The 18,424-nt window shown below is 37.8% G+C and overlaps 1 protein-coding gene across 5 annotated transcripts in view; it reads left to right on the top strand.

Annotated features, from left to right (window-relative positions):
* Positions 1-18,424, top strand: part of COL19A1 (collagen type XIX alpha 1 chain) — a 225,432-nt gene that overhangs the window by 45,454 nt on the left and 161,554 nt on the right. For all 5 annotated transcript variants that reach the window (XM_049817767.1, XM_049817766.1, XM_049817770.1 and 2 more), the window contains 5 exons: positions 8,566-8,689; positions 9,092-9,367; positions 11,114-11,194; positions 13,286-13,411; positions 13,906-13,968. In XM_049817767.1, coding sequence (XP_049673724.1) covers positions 8,566-8,689; positions 9,092-9,367; positions 11,114-11,194; positions 13,286-13,411; positions 13,906-13,968 — 670 coding nt within the window. The remainder of the gene's footprint in view (positions 1-8,565; positions 8,690-9,091; positions 9,368-11,113; positions 11,195-13,285; positions 13,412-13,905; positions 13,969-18,424) is intronic.

Below are 18,424 nucleotides of genomic sequence, written 5' to 3' on the forward strand. Positions count from 1 at the left end.
TGAGGAAAACTTTAATCTCTGCCATTCTTTTAAGCACATCTTAGCATTAAATTTTGAACAAAGACCGTATCTTAGGAGACAATCACAGACCCACCGAAGAAATGGACAGATCATCACACTTCTCCGGGTTCTGCCATTAATCTCCAAAGAGAAAGTTTTGTTCAGTTTTTGTGGATTGCATATCAGAAATGTGTCAGACCCTGAGTAAGTTTCCTTATAGAGGCAATTGATTTATTAGTGTGGTTCTGAGTACGGAAAAGCACTGAAGGTTTCTGGGACATTCATGCTGGACAATAAGACCATGTTTGCATGTGTACAGGGAGGTTTCATTCCCTACAGTGGATCACAGGAGCGGAAATCTGTTAGAAAAGTGGGGATGGGGGGTACACATATGTGTGATGTTCTACATTTAGCTACAGAAAGGAAAGGAGGATGAGGTATACATCCAGGAAAAGCATGATTCCTGACAGGAGATGGCGAGAGTTCAGAAGAGATGCTTTTCTTTTGCATTATTTTTATATTTTCAGTGTAGCTGTGCTTAGGGGGATGGATGCTAGTACTGGAAGGAGCTCTTCCTAACTGACATTTCTTAATTTTGATATGTGAGCAGATTTAGCATTCATGCAATGCGGAGAAATGCTCGGTGAAAGGGCACTTGGTATGAGAAACATCACCGTATTCACGAGACTAAAACCAGTAGACTGAATGCAACTTCTTATTGCAATGTCCTTGTGAGGAGGGTCAGATGGAACTGGAGGTATCAGTTGCTGATAGATCAGTACCTGCTACAGAGGTGTTACTTGACTGCCACAGCTACTGAAAATATATATGAGAAAAATCAGGTTGAAAAAACAGACTGGGGCAACAGAGGCTGGTTTTGGTCACTTTCAGCCAGCAGCATTAGAAGGGCTCTGCATTTTTCTCAGTCAGTAAGTGGTGCCACACATGGAAAACCAGTCTGGTTTGAGCAGCGTGAGGCAGGAACAGCAGAAGGTGTCATGCAATTGCGTGAATAGAAGAAAGCAGATGCGGAGGAAATGTTTTTCCCCTTTGTGGAAGAACTAGAGTTCCACGTTTTTGTCATTTGTGTTCCCTGTCTCTCAGACACTGAGAGCAGTATGTTTGCTTGTTCTCTGGTCATCTTCTAAGGAAAAGAAACAGTCTGAATGCAAGATCTGTATTCAGTGTAAGACCTGAGTGAATCATATAGATCAACTCCAGTCTCTGTGAATCACAGGTAACCATGCATTAGATGTTGAGTTCAAAAGCGCCTGGAGGAACATCTCAATGCTTGTATACTGCAAAAGCCACCCAAATCTTTCTAGTAGCCTATACGTTTCCTTTACTTGCTTTGTACATAAAAAGGCAGCTTACTGTAGTATATCCATGCCTGCATCCACTTTGTTGCATTTGGTTTTCTTGAGTCTATACCCGTGCAGGTGCGGGAGGATATTTTGGAGTATGAGATTTCTTTGAGTAAAGTTTTAGCTTGCTGAAGTAGTCAGGCTCTGGCTTTCTCCTCTTCCGTCACTCCTGTTCCTTCACAATGTTCTCTGGTGGTACGGCTGTTGTTCTTCGCCACGGCATGTGTCTCTACATGGAAGGATGCTTACTACTGATTAGAGCAGCTTCATTTACTGTGCAACATTCAGGGTAAGGTGTGCTATTTTGGAAGGGGAAGCATACTGTTTGAATATAGTATTTTATAATGTGATACTCCTGCAAGTTTCTGAACCCATTTTGTCATCTTTTTACATTTTAAAATATATTCATTATTAAAAAGGGAAGAGGAAGTGAATGTCTGTGTGCCCAAATCACATGTTCTTGCTTTTTGTAACCTTTGGTCTTTGCTAGGGCTGTTTTCATTTTCCAGGTACAAGGAAAGTTCACTGATTGCTCTGAGACCTATTTGGTTCACAAAACAAATATCCAAGTTGAGGCAAGTATATAACTGTATCAGAAATGCTGAAAGTTGCCTTCCACAAGATAAGACTCCAAAAGCCTAAATGTTGACCTGAATTTTCTCAAAACTTTGTCAGGCTGCAGAATTCTGCTTAGGAAAATTAGAAGAAAAATTATTGCATTTCCAGTGTCTGTTGTTATATGTTACTACTTTCAGGTCTGTAGTTCTTATTGCTGCTCACTGCTTTTTTTTTTTTTCCCTGAAAAGTTAAAATGCACAGAAATTGGCCAAACTTGGAAAGCAGACATAGTTCAGTTAGCCTGACCTCTTTAAAATGAATGGAAGACTGGCCTTTGATTTAGTTAGGGGCAAGAGTTCACCAATAATTCCTGTAAATAAGGATACAGAATACTGCTGGAAACCCTAGGGTAAAAGTACTCTGAGCAAACATAACAGTTTTGGTATTTCTATTTCTTTTTCAAACCAATCTTTTTTAAAATGCCCTTTAAAATTTTGATAGCAATAACATTGATTTTACAAAAAAAAAAAATTCTAAACCACCTGTATATTAAAAGTGACAGCTAATCTATACCTGTTCAGTAAATGAAAGCAGAGGCATGTTGAAGTATATGAAATATTACGTAAATCCCTTTTCTCAATGTTAAAATAATTTGCAGCGTTGCTTTCAGCAGTACATTTTCTGAGTGGGTTGAGCTCTCCCTAAGTAATTAATAACTCTTAAGCTGTCTGAATAGTTTCCCTTGAGTTGCATCATATAATGTGTCATATGAAAACAACTTGAGGCCTAATGTAACATGAAACAGTACAGTGCATCTTAATGTGATTTGAGGAAGACGAGTGAGAAGGAAATTATTTCTTATTCTGAGTAACAAACAGCTGTTCTTAACTTTTATTTGAAAAGAGTTTAAAATACCCTTTCTAGGCAGAGAATGGTAAATTGTTCTAGCTAGTTATTTTCCCTTCTTTCATTGTACCAGTCAAGTTAGGCAAAAACCTAGAATCAATAATATGGTAATTTGATGTAGAAATATTGAGAATAATGTGGAGGTTTTTTTACTTGGTCACCTGAACTTTACTTTTTTATTCATAACAGATCTCAGTTTAGATCTCTTGGCAAACACGAAAAGGTTAAGATTTCAGTGTCTCCGTCGACGTAGTACTAAATAAATCATTACCCACCATAGGAAAGTTGTTTAAACTAACTCCTTGAGCTCTGGTCACCAAATTATTGTAACATTGTCAAGTTACAAGTGACATATACCAGGTAATGGTATATGTCAGATGGAAAAGATATGTCTTGCCATAAACTCTAAACATCTCTCACTTCACTCTCAGGAAATGTAAGTTGGCTCATCTTTCTCTTCTTGGAAGATATTCAGCAAGCTGGAGGCTTCATTGATACTTGTAAATACGGAAGTTTATCATATGCTGTAGTGTATTCTCATTCGATATGGAACAATTAGAGTTCATAAGATTTAAAAATAGATGCTGCTTTTCCATTAGTGCTTTTTTTTTTTTTTAATAAAAACAAAAGGTAAATAAAGGATTGCCTTACTAAATTTGATATGGGTAACTCAATGCTGCTTTACAAAGATAGAACTAAAACTGTTTATAGCACAGTGAATACACAGTTAATTCATTCATAATTACTTCTTTTAGTATAGTAGCAGTAAGAGAACCAGCTGGTATCTGCATTTCAGAAATTTTCAGAACTTTTGAGGAAACAAATGAATAAGCAAATATTTTGCCAAAAATCAGTCTATACTTGATCATTACAAACAGTGGAAGGTATGCACAAATATACTGGTAAAGTCCATGCAAAATTTCTGTAACTGCTCTTCTAGTAACTTCATAACATACCGTCTGTGCTGTGCTTGGGCCACAGCACCTGTTTTTAGGAAAAAATTATGGCTACATTTAATCCAGTAAAAAAGAGGAGAATGCAACAAAAGCCTTTGCAACTCTCAGTATACATATGCTTTGATAGAATGGCATGTAGTTGTTGCAGGAAGGTCAGTGTGTATTTATTAATTTTCTGGATGCATCTGCCTGATGCTTCAACCTGTGGAACATTGAGATACCTGAACATCTGGATTTGTAACATAAATGTGTATGATATAAAACCTTGTATTTTTAGGGATTTTCCTGCTTGTTATCCTTGGTCTCCTCAATCTGCCAGCTGGGGCCTCTGTAATTTACAGTACACCTCAATCCAGCAGGCTAGGGTGGTGTAAATTCAAGCCTGTGGTATTCAGTTCATGTGCTTCAATTCCTGCTATTGTTTTCAGCAGTTTCCACCAAGGGTGTGCTTCGCTTTGAGAACACAGTGCTCCATTCATCAACTTTAATTTTTTATTATATACTACTGACAATATGGACAGAGGGAGAAAATCAAACTGTTTAATTTCCACCTAAAGTATAATTTAGTCAGACTGTGGGCGCCTGGGTCTCAGAGAATGATTCAAATTGCCTCTTCTCAAGCACCACCTAAACCCTGGTGGCACCTAAAATGAGTCATTTTGGACAACAGATTTCCCCCGGCGTCTGGGCATAAGTTCTAGGGAAGCTCAGAAGCACCAGGCACGTTATTCCCGCCCAAGTTTCATTGTGACTCAAAGATGTGTGTAGAGATGCCTGAACGCTGCCAGTGTTCCCAGAGGTGCCTAAGCCATTGACTGTGCTTAAATCACACATAATAAGCTTGGAGAGCTTTGAATTCAACACAAACCACAGCAGTCATGAGCGCTTTCAGTGTCGAAGAGGGAGAGGAAACCTCTTCAATAGCCTTAAAGGTTAGAGCAGTCATCCAGGAAGGATGTCTGGTTTGGATTGTCCTAAGCTAAGGAAGCTCAACATGAATGGGAGAACTTGACTGTTGTCCTACTGTTAAGGGTAATTCCTGGGAGAGGAAAATCTCAGATTCATGGTGTTGCTCCCAAGTCTGATCATGTACTTTGGTTTGGACACTCTTGTCCAAAAATCCATAAGCATCCCCTGGTTCAGAGACCAGATGCCAAGGATACCCTCCTTTGCTTGTCTGTTTGAACTTGTAAGTTCTTTCTTGTCATCTTTATAGATGAATTTGCACCCTTATTAATTGATACCCATATTTCTGTAATGTTAGGGCTTTCTTAAGACCTGTCATCTCTCTTACTGCTTTTGGCATGGACACCATGAGGTATTACCCTAAGTTAATGTTCTCTGTATTTGTGCTTTACATCTGTAGACTTTGAGGTGAGCTTGGTATAGGTTTCCTTCATCCTTATTCTCTCTCCTCACATGGAAAGGGTAAACACTCTATGAGGAAGTACTTGTTGAGCTGTGGACATGTGGAACAACTTGCATTTGTATTTTTCATTAACATTTAATGCGGCTTTTGTACTGTTTTCACCCTGCACATGACGTCTCATTAGTTCTCTCATTAGTTTTCAAATGTGTGTAGATGCAATCAGGCAAAACCGTATATTAAAGAACTTCTGAATTTCAAATTCAGTATTCTGCAAAATTGTGTTTTGGCTTTTCTCATGTTCCCATATGAGGTTTTATGTCCACGCTTCTGTTGTGTCTTTTTTTTTTTTCCATCAAGTGTCATTATATATTTATTGTTTAAACACATGCATACTTTGCCTATTTCTGAGGAGTTTTTAACTGAGCTTTACAGAGTTGAAGATAATGTGGCAGTAATACTTAAATTTTGCTATAGTATCTTAGTCATTGTCTGTGCCTAAGTCACATCAATGCTAGATGCATGCTTTTTATTCTGTTACATTCACTTGAAGCCATTCAGGGAACAAGAAAATAGGGGAAATTGTGCATAGTAGTAGATAGCATGCTAGTTTTCTGAGTATTTTATCCCTGAACTTTTTTCCTTTTAGCATTCATCATCTGGCTGGGAAGGGTTGAGTGTTAAGTGTATATGTTAAAGCATTTGTTAATGAACATTCCTTGGTGACCAAAAAGTCATTTAGTTACACAATGAGAACTCTTCTCAGAATAAAGATATTGCTTCTGTTAAGTTATGTCTTTGGTATACAGTAGTTGGATACCAAATTTGTGCTGTTTATTGGCCAGACACTGGAACAAGTTTCCCAGAGGGCTGTGGAATAATCACCATTCTTGGAAACTTTAAAAACTCAGCTGGACAGGACTTACAGTAACCGGATATAATTTTCAGGTTGGCCCTGCTTTGAGCGGGGAGTTAGATTCAAAAAATAGGTAGGAATGTACCTCTGGAGGCCAACGGATCTAACTGAAGTCATCCTTGGTCCGATTCTGCTTAAATCTTACCTCTTTAGTTGACTTCACTGAAATCAGTGTAATGCCCTTAGGAATTAATTTGACCTTGTCTGCTTTTCTCCTTTCCCCCGGTACAGTTTTCTCTGTCAGTTTAAAGGTAAGAGAAGCTAGAGTAAATTCCTGCCGTTTCATAATGCTGGTCTACACCTTAATTCTTGTCCTGTTTCCCAAATGGTTTGATAAACAGTTAAGAAGGATAATTTTATATCATGTGCACTCGCACACAACCACATTTTTTTGAGAAAATTCTGAAAGAAGCACTTAAAATTTTAGAAGACTAATACTGTCATTCATTTAGATAGCTCTTAAAGTGTCAGAGAGGCTTACAGTAAAAAGCAACAATGGTGAGGGGGGGGGGAAAAAAAGTGCTCCATGTTTACTAGAATACCTGCCATGTCCAGAAACTGCTTCCATTTGTTTTGCAGACTTATGATGGTTTCCTCTCCTTTCATTTGATCAAGCTTTCTGATTATTGCCCTTCCACAGTTGTCTGCCCTTTGCCCATTAATGTAGACTCCTCTGTGTTTCCCAAGATGGAACTTAGCTGGGAAACTTATGATTTTGGAGAGCTAATCAGATGCTCTGAGAGGCAGAGATCCTTTCTATCCAGCTGTAAACCTGAGATGCCATCTCTGTAGCTTGCATGGGGTGCTGTAAACCAGAGGGCTGATCCCATGTCCAGATAGTCTACTGTCCTGCAGAGACGCACTCATGTGTTACTAATGCCCACTGAAGGTATTTTCTTTATAAATCATAGACGTATTCTTTATGCTATAATTAAAATGCAGAGTAGTATGAAATCTAGATCTAAGTCCTGCAAAGCCTATTCACTTTTGCCTTGCCTTTTGACATTGAAACATCTATAGCTGTACAACAGAGCATGTGGGTCCACTAACAATGTGGGAAAGCAGCCAATTTGGTCCTGGGATAAAACAGGAATCAGCTGTGGGAAATAAGCCAAAGAGGTGTATTCCCACATAAGGGACTTAAATAGGTGTTAGTCTATAAAGAAGCTCTTTGGCGGGGTTTAGAGCAGGCTTCTCTGCACAGAAGGCATTTTTCCTGAGATCCTGAGTTAACTGAAGTGCACTGATTTCCAGGAGGGTTGTGGGGTTATTGTCTTGTCAGCTGGTGCTTTCCTCTTTTCTTTTTTTTCCCCCCTTTGTTTTGTTTTGGTTTTAGGTTTTTTTTTAATAAAGCCTTTATAGCACATTACTGTGTAATTATAATTCCATTTGTGGTTTTTCTTAAACTAAATCATTTACTTCACATGATTGTGGGAACTAAAATGGAGGAAATTTTTCTGCTGCATGGGGCCCTCAGGTTTCCTTCGCTCTGATTCAGGGATTGCCTTTTGCAATGTGGCTAGCTGGACAATCCTGACAGTTTTCAGCAAACAGCAATGTTAACACTTCAGCTACTCATATGTTGTGTAATGTTTGCACCTGTGGTTTTCATTTGTCTTGCCTCAAGACAACAAATAATTTGAAATGCAGAAGTTTCAAAAGAAAGAGGTCAATTGCACCATCCTAATTTGTTTAGTACAGAATTGATATATATTCAATGATTACTAAAGTCTGTAGACTTGAGTTACAGACTAATTTTCATTTTTTCTGAAATACAAACTTTTCAAATAGTTCATAGAAGTGGTGTTGTACTGTGTTTGGTGATATAGGTAGCAAGTCAGACTTTGTTTTTTTGTGGTTTTTTTTTAGAAGTGTCGACATATCTTAGGTAAGAAAGGAATAACAAACAACAGCAAGTCATTCATTCAGAAATGCATTCCTTATTTTTCTTTAAGCCTGCTAAAGTCCAGTTGTTCTGATACTCAAGACATCCTGAGTCATTGCTCATGGAGGTGACTGGATCTAAGCCCCTGCTCAAAGCAGGACCAATTTAAATGTTAGATCAAATTATTATGAGCCCTGTCCAGCTGTGTTTTGAAAGTCTCCAAGGATGGGGATTATTGACAAATCCTCTGGGAAACTTGTTCCAGTATCCCAAGCAATAAATTGGGAAAAACAATATTTTAAAACTTGTTTATGTGTGGCATTTACTTTGCAGCAGTTCTTTTAAGACTCCTATTTATGGTAAACACAGATTTTTAAAAAGTTAGAGCAAAAAATTCATTAGCAAACTCTTCAGCCATTTATTCTTATAAATAGACTGGATTGTACTTTTGGTAAGAGGCACTTCTGAACACTGAAGCCTGTGAATTTTTACGAGCGTGAGTGAGCGTTTGGCTCCTTATTTCTACCAGGTATTATTTCTGTTCATTCCTTTTAAGCAGTGTTTGTATCTGTAAGAATAACAAGAAATCTTTTTTTTTGTCCCTCCTATTGTAGGCAAGTATTTCCAAATGGGCTTCCTGAAGAATACTCTCTAGTTGCTACGTTCCGTGTACGGCGAAATACCAAGAAAGAACGTTGGTATATATGGCAAGTTTTAAATCAGTATGACACACCTGAGGTTAGAGTCATCTTTGATTTATTTTTTTCATTAAGTTTCTTTTTTTTTTTTTTTTTTTTTGCCCCATATAATACAGCAAATATAACTTAGTGGATGTTTCACCACTGGATTTAGCTACAGTTTATATGGAATAGACAGACTGGTCTGAAATAATTTGTGATTTATTATAGGAATGACAGAAATTTAACAGAATGTATTGGGTTAAGACTGCAGTCTAGGATAAGAAGGCATGTTACGATTTATAGCTGATATGTATTTACAAAGATACATAGAAGATTGCTTCATAACATAATTCTTGCCCAGTCTATGTAGTTGAAGTATTTTTATCACACATAGTTTATATATGTGTTTAATTCTTATAAGATTAAAATGACCATTTCTTTTATTTTATTTTACTTTCAGATCTCTGTCCTTCTGGATGGTACAAAAAAGGTTGTGGAGTATATGACCAAATCTGCTCAGGGAAATATACTGCACTACACTTTTAAGAGTCGAGAAATTTATTCATTGTTTGATCGGCAGTGGCACAAGCTTGGTATTAGTGTGCAGTCGGGGATCATTTCCCTCTATTTGGATTGTAATTTAATTGAGAGAAAGCAGACTGATGAAAAATTCACCATTGACTTGCAGGGAAGGACTCTGATTGCTTCTCGCGCTGCAGATGATAAGCCTGTAGATGTGAGTAGTATGAAAGGAAAACCAGATAACTTGAAATCATGTTTTAGCCATGCGTTTACTAACACCATCATAAAGAACTATGTAGATAAAAGGTTCAAACCCGGCTATTAATTTTGAGTGTGTATTCTTAATTTGAAGTCCTTAAGTCTTTTTGTCTAAACAATATTCAGTGCTGTAGCATCTGCTAAGGCAAAACTTCTGTTACCAAAGTAACTCAGAAACTTGATCCTGGTTTCAGGAGTCTGTTTTTCTGTATTCGCTTTGGGGTAAGAGCCACATAGTTACTGTAGACCTATTAGTACTACCTCTAGAGATAACTTCAGTGGTTTTTTTTTTTTTCTTTCAATTTTTATGAGATTTATTTATAAGTTTGTATCAGTCATCTGTTACACTTTGTCTTTCTTTGATAAAGGGGAGACACAAAAAAAATTAAGGATTACATCTGTATCAAGATTGTGCCTCATTCCAGGGTAATTCAGCTATGCAGAAATAAGGGCATGTTGTTCATTGTTGTTTCTCCCTCCTCTGAATGGGAGGGATTAGAAAGTAGCTAGAGGTGTGTTTCCTGCAGCCTTTGGTGCAAGAATTACCCAAGGCAACCCCATAATATTCTGGGCTGTTCTGTCCCAGAGATGCTCTCCTCTGTTTCCTCGTGCACAGAGCTCACAGCAAGTAATTTGAAAGCTCCAGGAAACATCAGTTTATTTTAAGTATGCTGACATCCATTTACCAGGTTTAAAGCATCTGGCTTGGAGTTTATAGTGACCATCTGAAAGTTTCAGCTATATTATGTAGGGTGTACAGTTCCAGATGAAAATAGCAGATTGTAACTGCAAGCTAGCATTGTGGGAGGAATCAGTCCTGTGAAGCGCTAAACACTTTGGCCTGGACTTGGAGCTCTTATTTCATGGGGCAAAGATCATGCTTCATTTTATTTTCTAAGACTGACTTCAACGTTATTTGAAATGTATATACCATCTCTTCATTTCCAAGTAGCATGCAGGAGAAAGAGCAGTTTCTTTTTATCTTGTGTTGGTTGCATAGAATTTGTCAATCAAGATTTCCATGTTTGCAGGAAAACATGGGCATAAAAAGCTGATGAAGGCAGCAGAGTGGATCCTGTACCAACAGTCACTCTTCTCAATGCCAAGTGCAAGAGAGAGAATAAGGATACAAAACAGATGCAAAAAGAGGCATACAAGGGCAAAATAAGCTAGTTAAAATTAGATGCTGTTCATCTCGGCAATCCACCCCAAAAATCTCTGAAACAGAAGCTTTATGTACAGAATTTGTATTTTTCTTGCTCTTCAGGTGGTTTAGTGGCAAGGTCCAGGCAAAGGTCTATCATATCACTGTCATCCAAAGTGATAGAAGCTATATGTGAGATGGAGCTTATCAAACCTTTAGCTCTAGTTCACTGCAGGAGAAAATCACGTTCCTGAAAAGAAGGTTTGCAGAGGATGTCTAGAGGGCTAACACGCCTATGTAGCTTTGCAAGAGCAGTACGGAGGGATGCAACTTACGTGAAGATAATTTAAATCTAAAATGTAATTTACATCCAAGTAATAGACTGCACAATTTCTTCCTTAAGTGAGGAGCTGTGTAATTGTTCTGGATTTGTCTGTTTTTCCAGCTTTTCAGAAATACGCAGTGTTTTAGAAAGAAAGTCTATTATGCCAAGATAAGAAAATGCATGCTGTCACACATGACTTTTTACGTCTCATATTCATCTCTTTTTCTTAATAGATTGAACTTCACCGCATAACAGTTTATTGTAATCCAAAACTTGCAACGGAAGATAGGTGTTGTGAAATATCTGCAGACCTGGTAAGTTATTTGTTAAAATGTAAATGTTAATACAAAATAAATTTCTTCATTGTTTCTTTCTAAAGAATTGTAAAGAAATTTCAATAGAAGTGTTAGATTAATTACCTCCTAACGATGAATCCTGTATCTGGAGTCATGGTATGTTGTTCCTTGCTGCCTAACTAAATGGCACAGTGGAACTTCAGTAAAAGGCACTAGGTGCTGCTAGTGGTTTTTAAATGCATTTCTTAACATTGATTAATATCTAGTTAGTAACTGAGGAAGTCTCAGAAAGTAGGAGACAAATCATTGAGGGATGGCTTCAAATAAGAGGCCATTTCAATAACAGTTGTGCATAGTGAAGCATTACAGATGATAAACAAAGCCCATGAAAGAGCCTGCATGACAGTGGAAGGGAAGAAAAATAGGAAGGTTTTGAAGGTGTTTCCCTCATTTCAATACACTAACATGGAGGAATGGGTGTTTCATAATTAGCAAATACTTTCTTCTTTATAACACACATACTTGGATGTATATATTGTTTAACATAAGGGAAAATGCTGATTTAGTTTAGAGGGTTCACTTTTCCCTTTTGTTTTGATAGACTGAATCAGTGTGAACTGGAAGATGCTAGAACTATAGAAATGCTTGAAGTTGTGGATGTGATTGTTATGCTGAATTAAGCTCATTTGGAGAAAAATAAATTAAAAAACCCCTCAGAAAATATGTTAAAATAGTGGTCTGCTAGTTATGAGTAGTCTCTAAGAGCAGGCTCCTCTGAGATAGCGGGCAGTAGCATTACCACCCAGCCTGCAGTCAGCAAAAAAACCCAGAGCATGCGGAATGACTAATTGATTCCATCTACAAAGAGATGGGAGAAAAGAGTACCTGGAATGGAGGGATAAAGCTGCCCAAGAACAGAGGAGCAGAAGACTTTGTGGGAACTGACAACTGATAGGTACACAGAAAAATGGAAGAGTCTGGATCTAATCTATTAAGGGAAATTTCAATTTTATATAATAATTTATTGTTCAAATATATTTAAAAATATATTCCTGATAATGATGCAGGCTTTCTCTTGAATGTATAAGCTCATCGAAAAGTGAAATGAATGGATTTTTTTTTTCTGTAGGTTCCACTTTGTGCATGGAAATACAATTCATTCAGCAGTTATGACACTAGCAAAAAAGTAAAATCCAAACAAAGCCTAATTATATATGAACACAAAAAGGTCAAGGATAGGCTTTGTTAATAGCATCTTAAACATTCATTCAGCTATATAGCTAAAAGCTCCAGCAGTTTCATTTGTACGTCTTATGTTGAAGATGTAAAAATTGGTGGACTACTTGTTAATGACTTTCATATTGAAACCAGCATTACATTTTCTGATTTATTTTTTCATTGCTTCCTTACCAATTATAAAGGCTACATTTTCAGTAATTTAAGGGAAGGAATTTATCCTTGCATACAAATTTCTACACTAAGCTGTAAATCCTGTTGGCATTTCTTTGACAGAAGGCTGGCAGGAGACCTCATTACATCTTAATGAGAGTTCTGAAATTTGTCAGGTTCTGTTGACTTGTCCTGTAGTATATCTTCAGGTTGGCTCAGCTCTCATGAGTTACAGACAGCCGAATATTGGCTTCAGGGCTTTTTGTTTGTTTCCAACCTGTGCATGCCCAAAGTGTTTCATTACAAAAAAATGACAGAATTTCCCTTTACACTCACTCTGACATTTTGCATTTTGGGGCAAGGGGCGAAGGACAGGATAAGACTGAGAAGTTCCCTCTTTATTTTTTCCCATGGGCATTTTCTGCTTCACTACTTCTAATTTTGGGAGACTTTATTCCTCTGTCTGGGCTCTTTTGGAAGAAAGAAGTGGGACAATCAGATCAGTTTTAACTGGCATCGATTTTAGTACAGAAGGATCACAATGTCTAGACTTCATTTCACTACAGCTTTTTCCTCTTGTTTGGCAATTGTTGTGGCTTCTCTGTAATATGGTGTGTACAGGAGTATTAAAACAGAAAGTAACTTAAAAATAGTGTTTGGATAGTATTTATCTATTAACTAAAGTGGACCAAAAATCAGAAAATCTTGGTTTTGTTTTAGTGCCCACGTGAGGAGAGATTGCTTGCTACAACTTCATCACCAGTGACTGTTCATGCCAGCAAAATATACACGCTTCCAGGAATGCAGCAAGAATCTAGAGAGAGATGCCACTGCTTTCCAAATAAAGTATGAGGTTTTCCTATTGCTTTTTAGTGCATCATGCTGTTTAAACCAGCTAGGCATTAAAAACAAAAGGTTGATTTTTAAAAATTTTTTTTTAAATGTAAGAAATATGAAAAATATCTTACTGGTTTGTAGTATTGTACTTACATTGTATTCCCAATTAAGAAACAGTACATTTTAGATTTAGTTATTTTAAAGTTAGAGTTGCAGAGGTCTGTAAGGTTTAGTTGTTTGAATACACACCAAAAAAAAAAAATCCATGGTAAAAATGAGAATTATATTTAGGTATTACATGTAGTGTAAATGTTTTTGCTTAAGAATAAATTATTTTCTACATAATCCTTTTTTTTTTTTTTTTTTTTTTTAAATCCTTCTCCTGAATCTTGCGCTATATTTATTCCAAGTTGTTTGCTTTGTTAGGCTTTTGCGATAAAGACAAGGAAACCAAATCAAATACATATTCTTCTGTGTTGATTTTTGATTTCTTTTAAAATCAGGGAGAAGCAGGATTGCCAGGAGTAGCTGGTTTGCCAGGCCAGAAAGGAGTTAAAGGTGAAAAGGTAAAATATCAGTTGAATTCTCTCTTTCAAATCTTTTATCTTTGGCTTATCTTACTTAAATAGAAACTTTATGGATTTTGTTATTCCTTAAAGGAATCTGCCTATACACAGGTTAAATCCTTTATCAGTCAGTCTCTGGTTCTGCGTGTGGGCTTCCTGCCCGGCAGCTTACAGCTGTCTCACTTCGGGGTCCCCTCAGCGACTCCGTGGAACACAGTTTCGTTGCCTGGGAAGTACATGCCCATCCAACCCTGTCAGCGTGTCCTATTGCCTGTTCCCCTTATCCAAAAAAAGAGAAATCACATATGTCGTCTGTGACAAGGATTTTCCTGTATGATGCATGCACGTCACTGCTGAAGGACAGAATCCTGTGTGGTGGATTCATCCTTGCATCATTGGTAGGAGGGTATGAATTCACTCGTAGCACCTCAGCGCTGTATATTCTTTGACATCATTCTTACCTAAAACTTTCTGAATTGTGAAGGCAGAGGGACCTGACGTTGACAAGCCTCCAGGACAGGCCAGTTGCTGCTTCTTTCCTTGGGCCTATTCCTTTTTCCTAGGTGGAAAAAAAGTTCACACATGTTAGTTTCTATAGCCCAGCTGAACCTAGAGGGATTGTTGGCAACTTCCAAATTTAATCATGAGTTTTTGCTGGTCCTAGGTCTGAGTATATAGAAAAATTGTCAGTGTTGGGGTTAGCCCGTGTTACCAACATAGGGAGTTTCCTAGCATTTATTTGGGAAACTGCTCTTCTGCTCCCAATTTAGACTATTACTGCTACTAAGATAAGAAAGGAGACTGCAGAAGTCTAATTTTTTTACCATTCCATCTCACAGACAATTAGCAGTATTTACGATGTTAAGCATAGTACCGCTAAATAAAGAATGTGGGTGCCTGTGGTCACCTCCAGTTCTGTTGTTCTGTTTGTTTTACAAAGAAACCCTCATTGCATTGATTCAGAAATCATCCAACGGTCAGTGAACCCTTTCAACTTCCGTGCGTCATTGATAGCAAATTGCATAGGGCTATGTCTGACATGGTTGCTAATTACAAGGTACAAAATTTTTGGTTTAGGCGTAAAACTGAAAATTGTTAAGCTTGAGATTCATGAAAAAGAAATCTTTCAAGATTTATACAAATAGAAAATTTTTTTGGTAGTGGCCTACTACCTATAAGTTGAAATTTGATCTGTTTGTCACCAGCCACTCTGATACTTCACTGAATGTTTAAACCCTGAGCTGGACTATGTGCATTTAGCAGCTTAGCCTAATGATAGTAAATTGGCATCTGTGAATGTCAATTCACAAAATTCAATGAATTGGCACATTAAAGTCAGAGGGAGTATGGCAAACAGCTAGAAAGGGGCTTAGTTTGAACCTTCCTTGTAATTGACCAATACTTGCTGCTTCCTAGCTTTGGGGTGGGTTTTTTTGGTTTTGTTTGGGGGTGGGTGGAGGGCACATTACTACTGTGATTAAAAGGATAGTCTCAGTGTTGACCTTTGGGAGCAGACAAATACTGCCTTGAATAGTGCCTACCACAATGGAGCTGAATGCCATGTTCTTTGAGGATTTAGCACCATTTTTTCTTCACCTCTGCATTTATACAAGTTTTCAGTAACACTTGCTCTCAGTAATGGCCTTGTTACATCAATAATTAGAGGTGGAGAGGCAGCAAGACCCCAGACCATTCCAGACATGCAGGATACCCGATTTATTGCCAGATGACATAAAGGAGAGTAACAGACTGTGGTTGGATGGTTTGTAACATGTTATACATGAAATAAGCAGCTTATTGATGACTTTGCTGGCCAGTAACAGAAAAACGGTGTAAGTTGTCTGATGGCTCTTCAGCTTATGTTTCCTATTTTGCTCGTGCTCACCTCCTCATTTTATTGTTTGCTTTTGCTTCTAAATCATAATATTATTAGCATCCAACTAACTATATTTAAATGTCCTTGCCATGGCAGCATCCAAGTGAAAACAAGTTAATGTTAATTTTTTAGCTTCTTTCCTGGGAAATTTCTGTATCTGTTGATATTATCTCTGTTCAGCACAATATTCCTTACCCTTTTATTGTACGTCGTCTCATTCCAATTTCCCATCCATTGTAATTAATTGTATGACTGAATTTACATGTCTTCTTGTTGCTGTGGCATTGGCAAGAAAGTCTCTACGTACACAAACTGGTGTTAGGCGATATTCAAGCCTCCCAAAATTGCCTTCTCTTCAGTCTAACATAGCTGTTCTCTAAGATCAGACTCTGTTTGGCATGTTCAGGAATATCTAAGCTATCACCAATAAAAAGCATGGTACCTGATAAACCATTTTTAGGCATTTTGAATTTAGTTATTAGCCTGTTTCCACTTCATTCCTGTACACTTGGCAGTACTGTTGGCAGTCCTGGACTCTTGGCTCATCTTAGTACCTCTGAACGGGTCTGAGCCAAAGTCCGAAGTGTATTGTGGGCCCAAATGACAAAGTGCCGTATTTTCATTGGAACAAGCATTCTTGCAAATGCTGATGCATCTCTGCCAAGCTATCCATCTGAATGTACAGGAGCATCACTGATCAAAATTATTCCATTTGTGGTGAATGACCTTCCTATTTGTATGCCTGGCCTTCCGTTAGGGCTTCATGAGGGCATTATGAGAACAGTTCGTCACTCAACAATAGAACTGTTACCTCTCATGCTTCAGGGGTGAAGAAGCTGCTCAGTTTCAAGACTGTCTCCCTTCTTGGATGACCAAACCGTTCAGTTCAGTACCATACCCCCCTTACTGTGTAGCAAAAACTGCCTCGAGGGCGGTAGTCCCAGTCCCTTTTGTTTCCTGTGCAAGCTTGCATCCAGGGGTGTTTGCTCTGCAGGGCTTTATTTGCTGGAAGATCAGTTTCTGCAGCTATCTGCAGCAAGGGACAACCTTCCTGCTCCTTAATGTCTGAATAATTAAGACTCAAAACGTCACCAGGACCAACCTTGTTTGTTGCTTACTGGTCTCTGCCCTTGAAGCACAGTTTTTGGACTGCCTGATAGCTTTTTCCCATTGGATGAAAACTGGGAGGCAGCAGCAGTCGAGTGTACAGTTTAGGTTATGCATGAATAATATACCGTGTTATTCTCACTGTAGCTTGATTCTTAGCACAGTGTATTTCACAAGTTTCAAGCTATCACAAGTCAGGTGGAAGTCTGTGATTTAACACATTTTGATACCTGTTCTGTAGAGCTAGGTTTCCTCATCTGCTGCGCTGAGTGAGATAGTTACTGTTTTCTGTTTTGGAAGCAATTTCTACTACCCCAGCATGGTATACAGCTACTCAGACTCTTACAAATACATTCATTGTTAGCAAATGCTTTTTCATCATAAGGTGAAGGTCCTGTTTTGTCCTCAACATGTACAAATTATTCAGAAAGACAGAATATGGATCACAGTAATTGGAATGATTACATATATATGGAATATACAAACTAATTTTCTCTAGCAAGGAGTCTAAAAAAAAAAAGTAATTGTATGTAATCTTTTTTTTATTTCTGTTAGGCAAACTTAGTGCCCATGAAAGATTTTAAATTGAAATCCAAAGAGAATTAAATATTTTGATATAATATTAAAACATTCCAAGCTGTATTAATAGGTCATTGGTTAATGCTGTAAGTACAGCAGGGAGCAAAAAGCCAGAGGCAGAGTGCTTTCAAACATTTAAGTGCCTGTTGATGCACACTATGGAGACATTTATTGATATTCAAGTGAGCTTCATTAATTTAAATTTACTTAAGGAAAATGATGTTTAAAAGGCTATTTTAGGATTAGTAGAGATAAGTTTATGCAATATATTGTTGCGCTAAGAAAATATTTATCATAGAATGATAAGAAAAAAGAACTTGTGGAGAAATCAGGTGTCTGACTGCTCTTTCTGCCGATTTTCCTTGCTAGTCTCCCTCTCCCCCTCCTCTGCCAGTCCTCTTATAACCCAGGTCCACCTGATTCCACCTAAGGCATATCTATCATATCATGCAGCCTTGAGAATGGTTCCTTTCTGTTCCAATTTTTGTTGCCAAAGTTATTGGTAGGGTCCTAGTAACTGGTATGCATGAAAAAGAAAAAAATTTGGGGCAAAATGCAGCTGGCTGTCAGTGATGACAAAGTCAGGAATTGCCAGTGTACTTAGTAGACTAAAATTTTATAATGGGCAAAAAGGAACACCCCATGCCTATGGAGCTAAGAATTTCTTGGTAGTCCTACCTAATGTTTTACCCATCTAATAGTCCAAGTTACCAAATTAATAAGGAAAAACATTAGTAATACAGTTTAATTTGTTTTCTCTAAAAAAAAGTCTTACAGCCAGGGGCTTCTACTGAGAGTAACAGGGATGATGCTTCCTGGGCTCCATACTCCCTGCTTCTCCTCCAGTGCCAGGGAAACCCTGGAATGATGCTGCCTGTGGGATGAGTTTTCCTT

Source organism: Accipiter gentilis, chromosome 15 (assembly GCF_929443795.1).
Source record: "Accipiter gentilis chromosome 15, bAccGen1.1, whole genome shotgun sequence".
NCBI classification, from domain to species: domain Eukaryota; kingdom Metazoa; phylum Chordata; class Aves; order Accipitriformes; family Accipitridae; genus Astur; species Astur gentilis.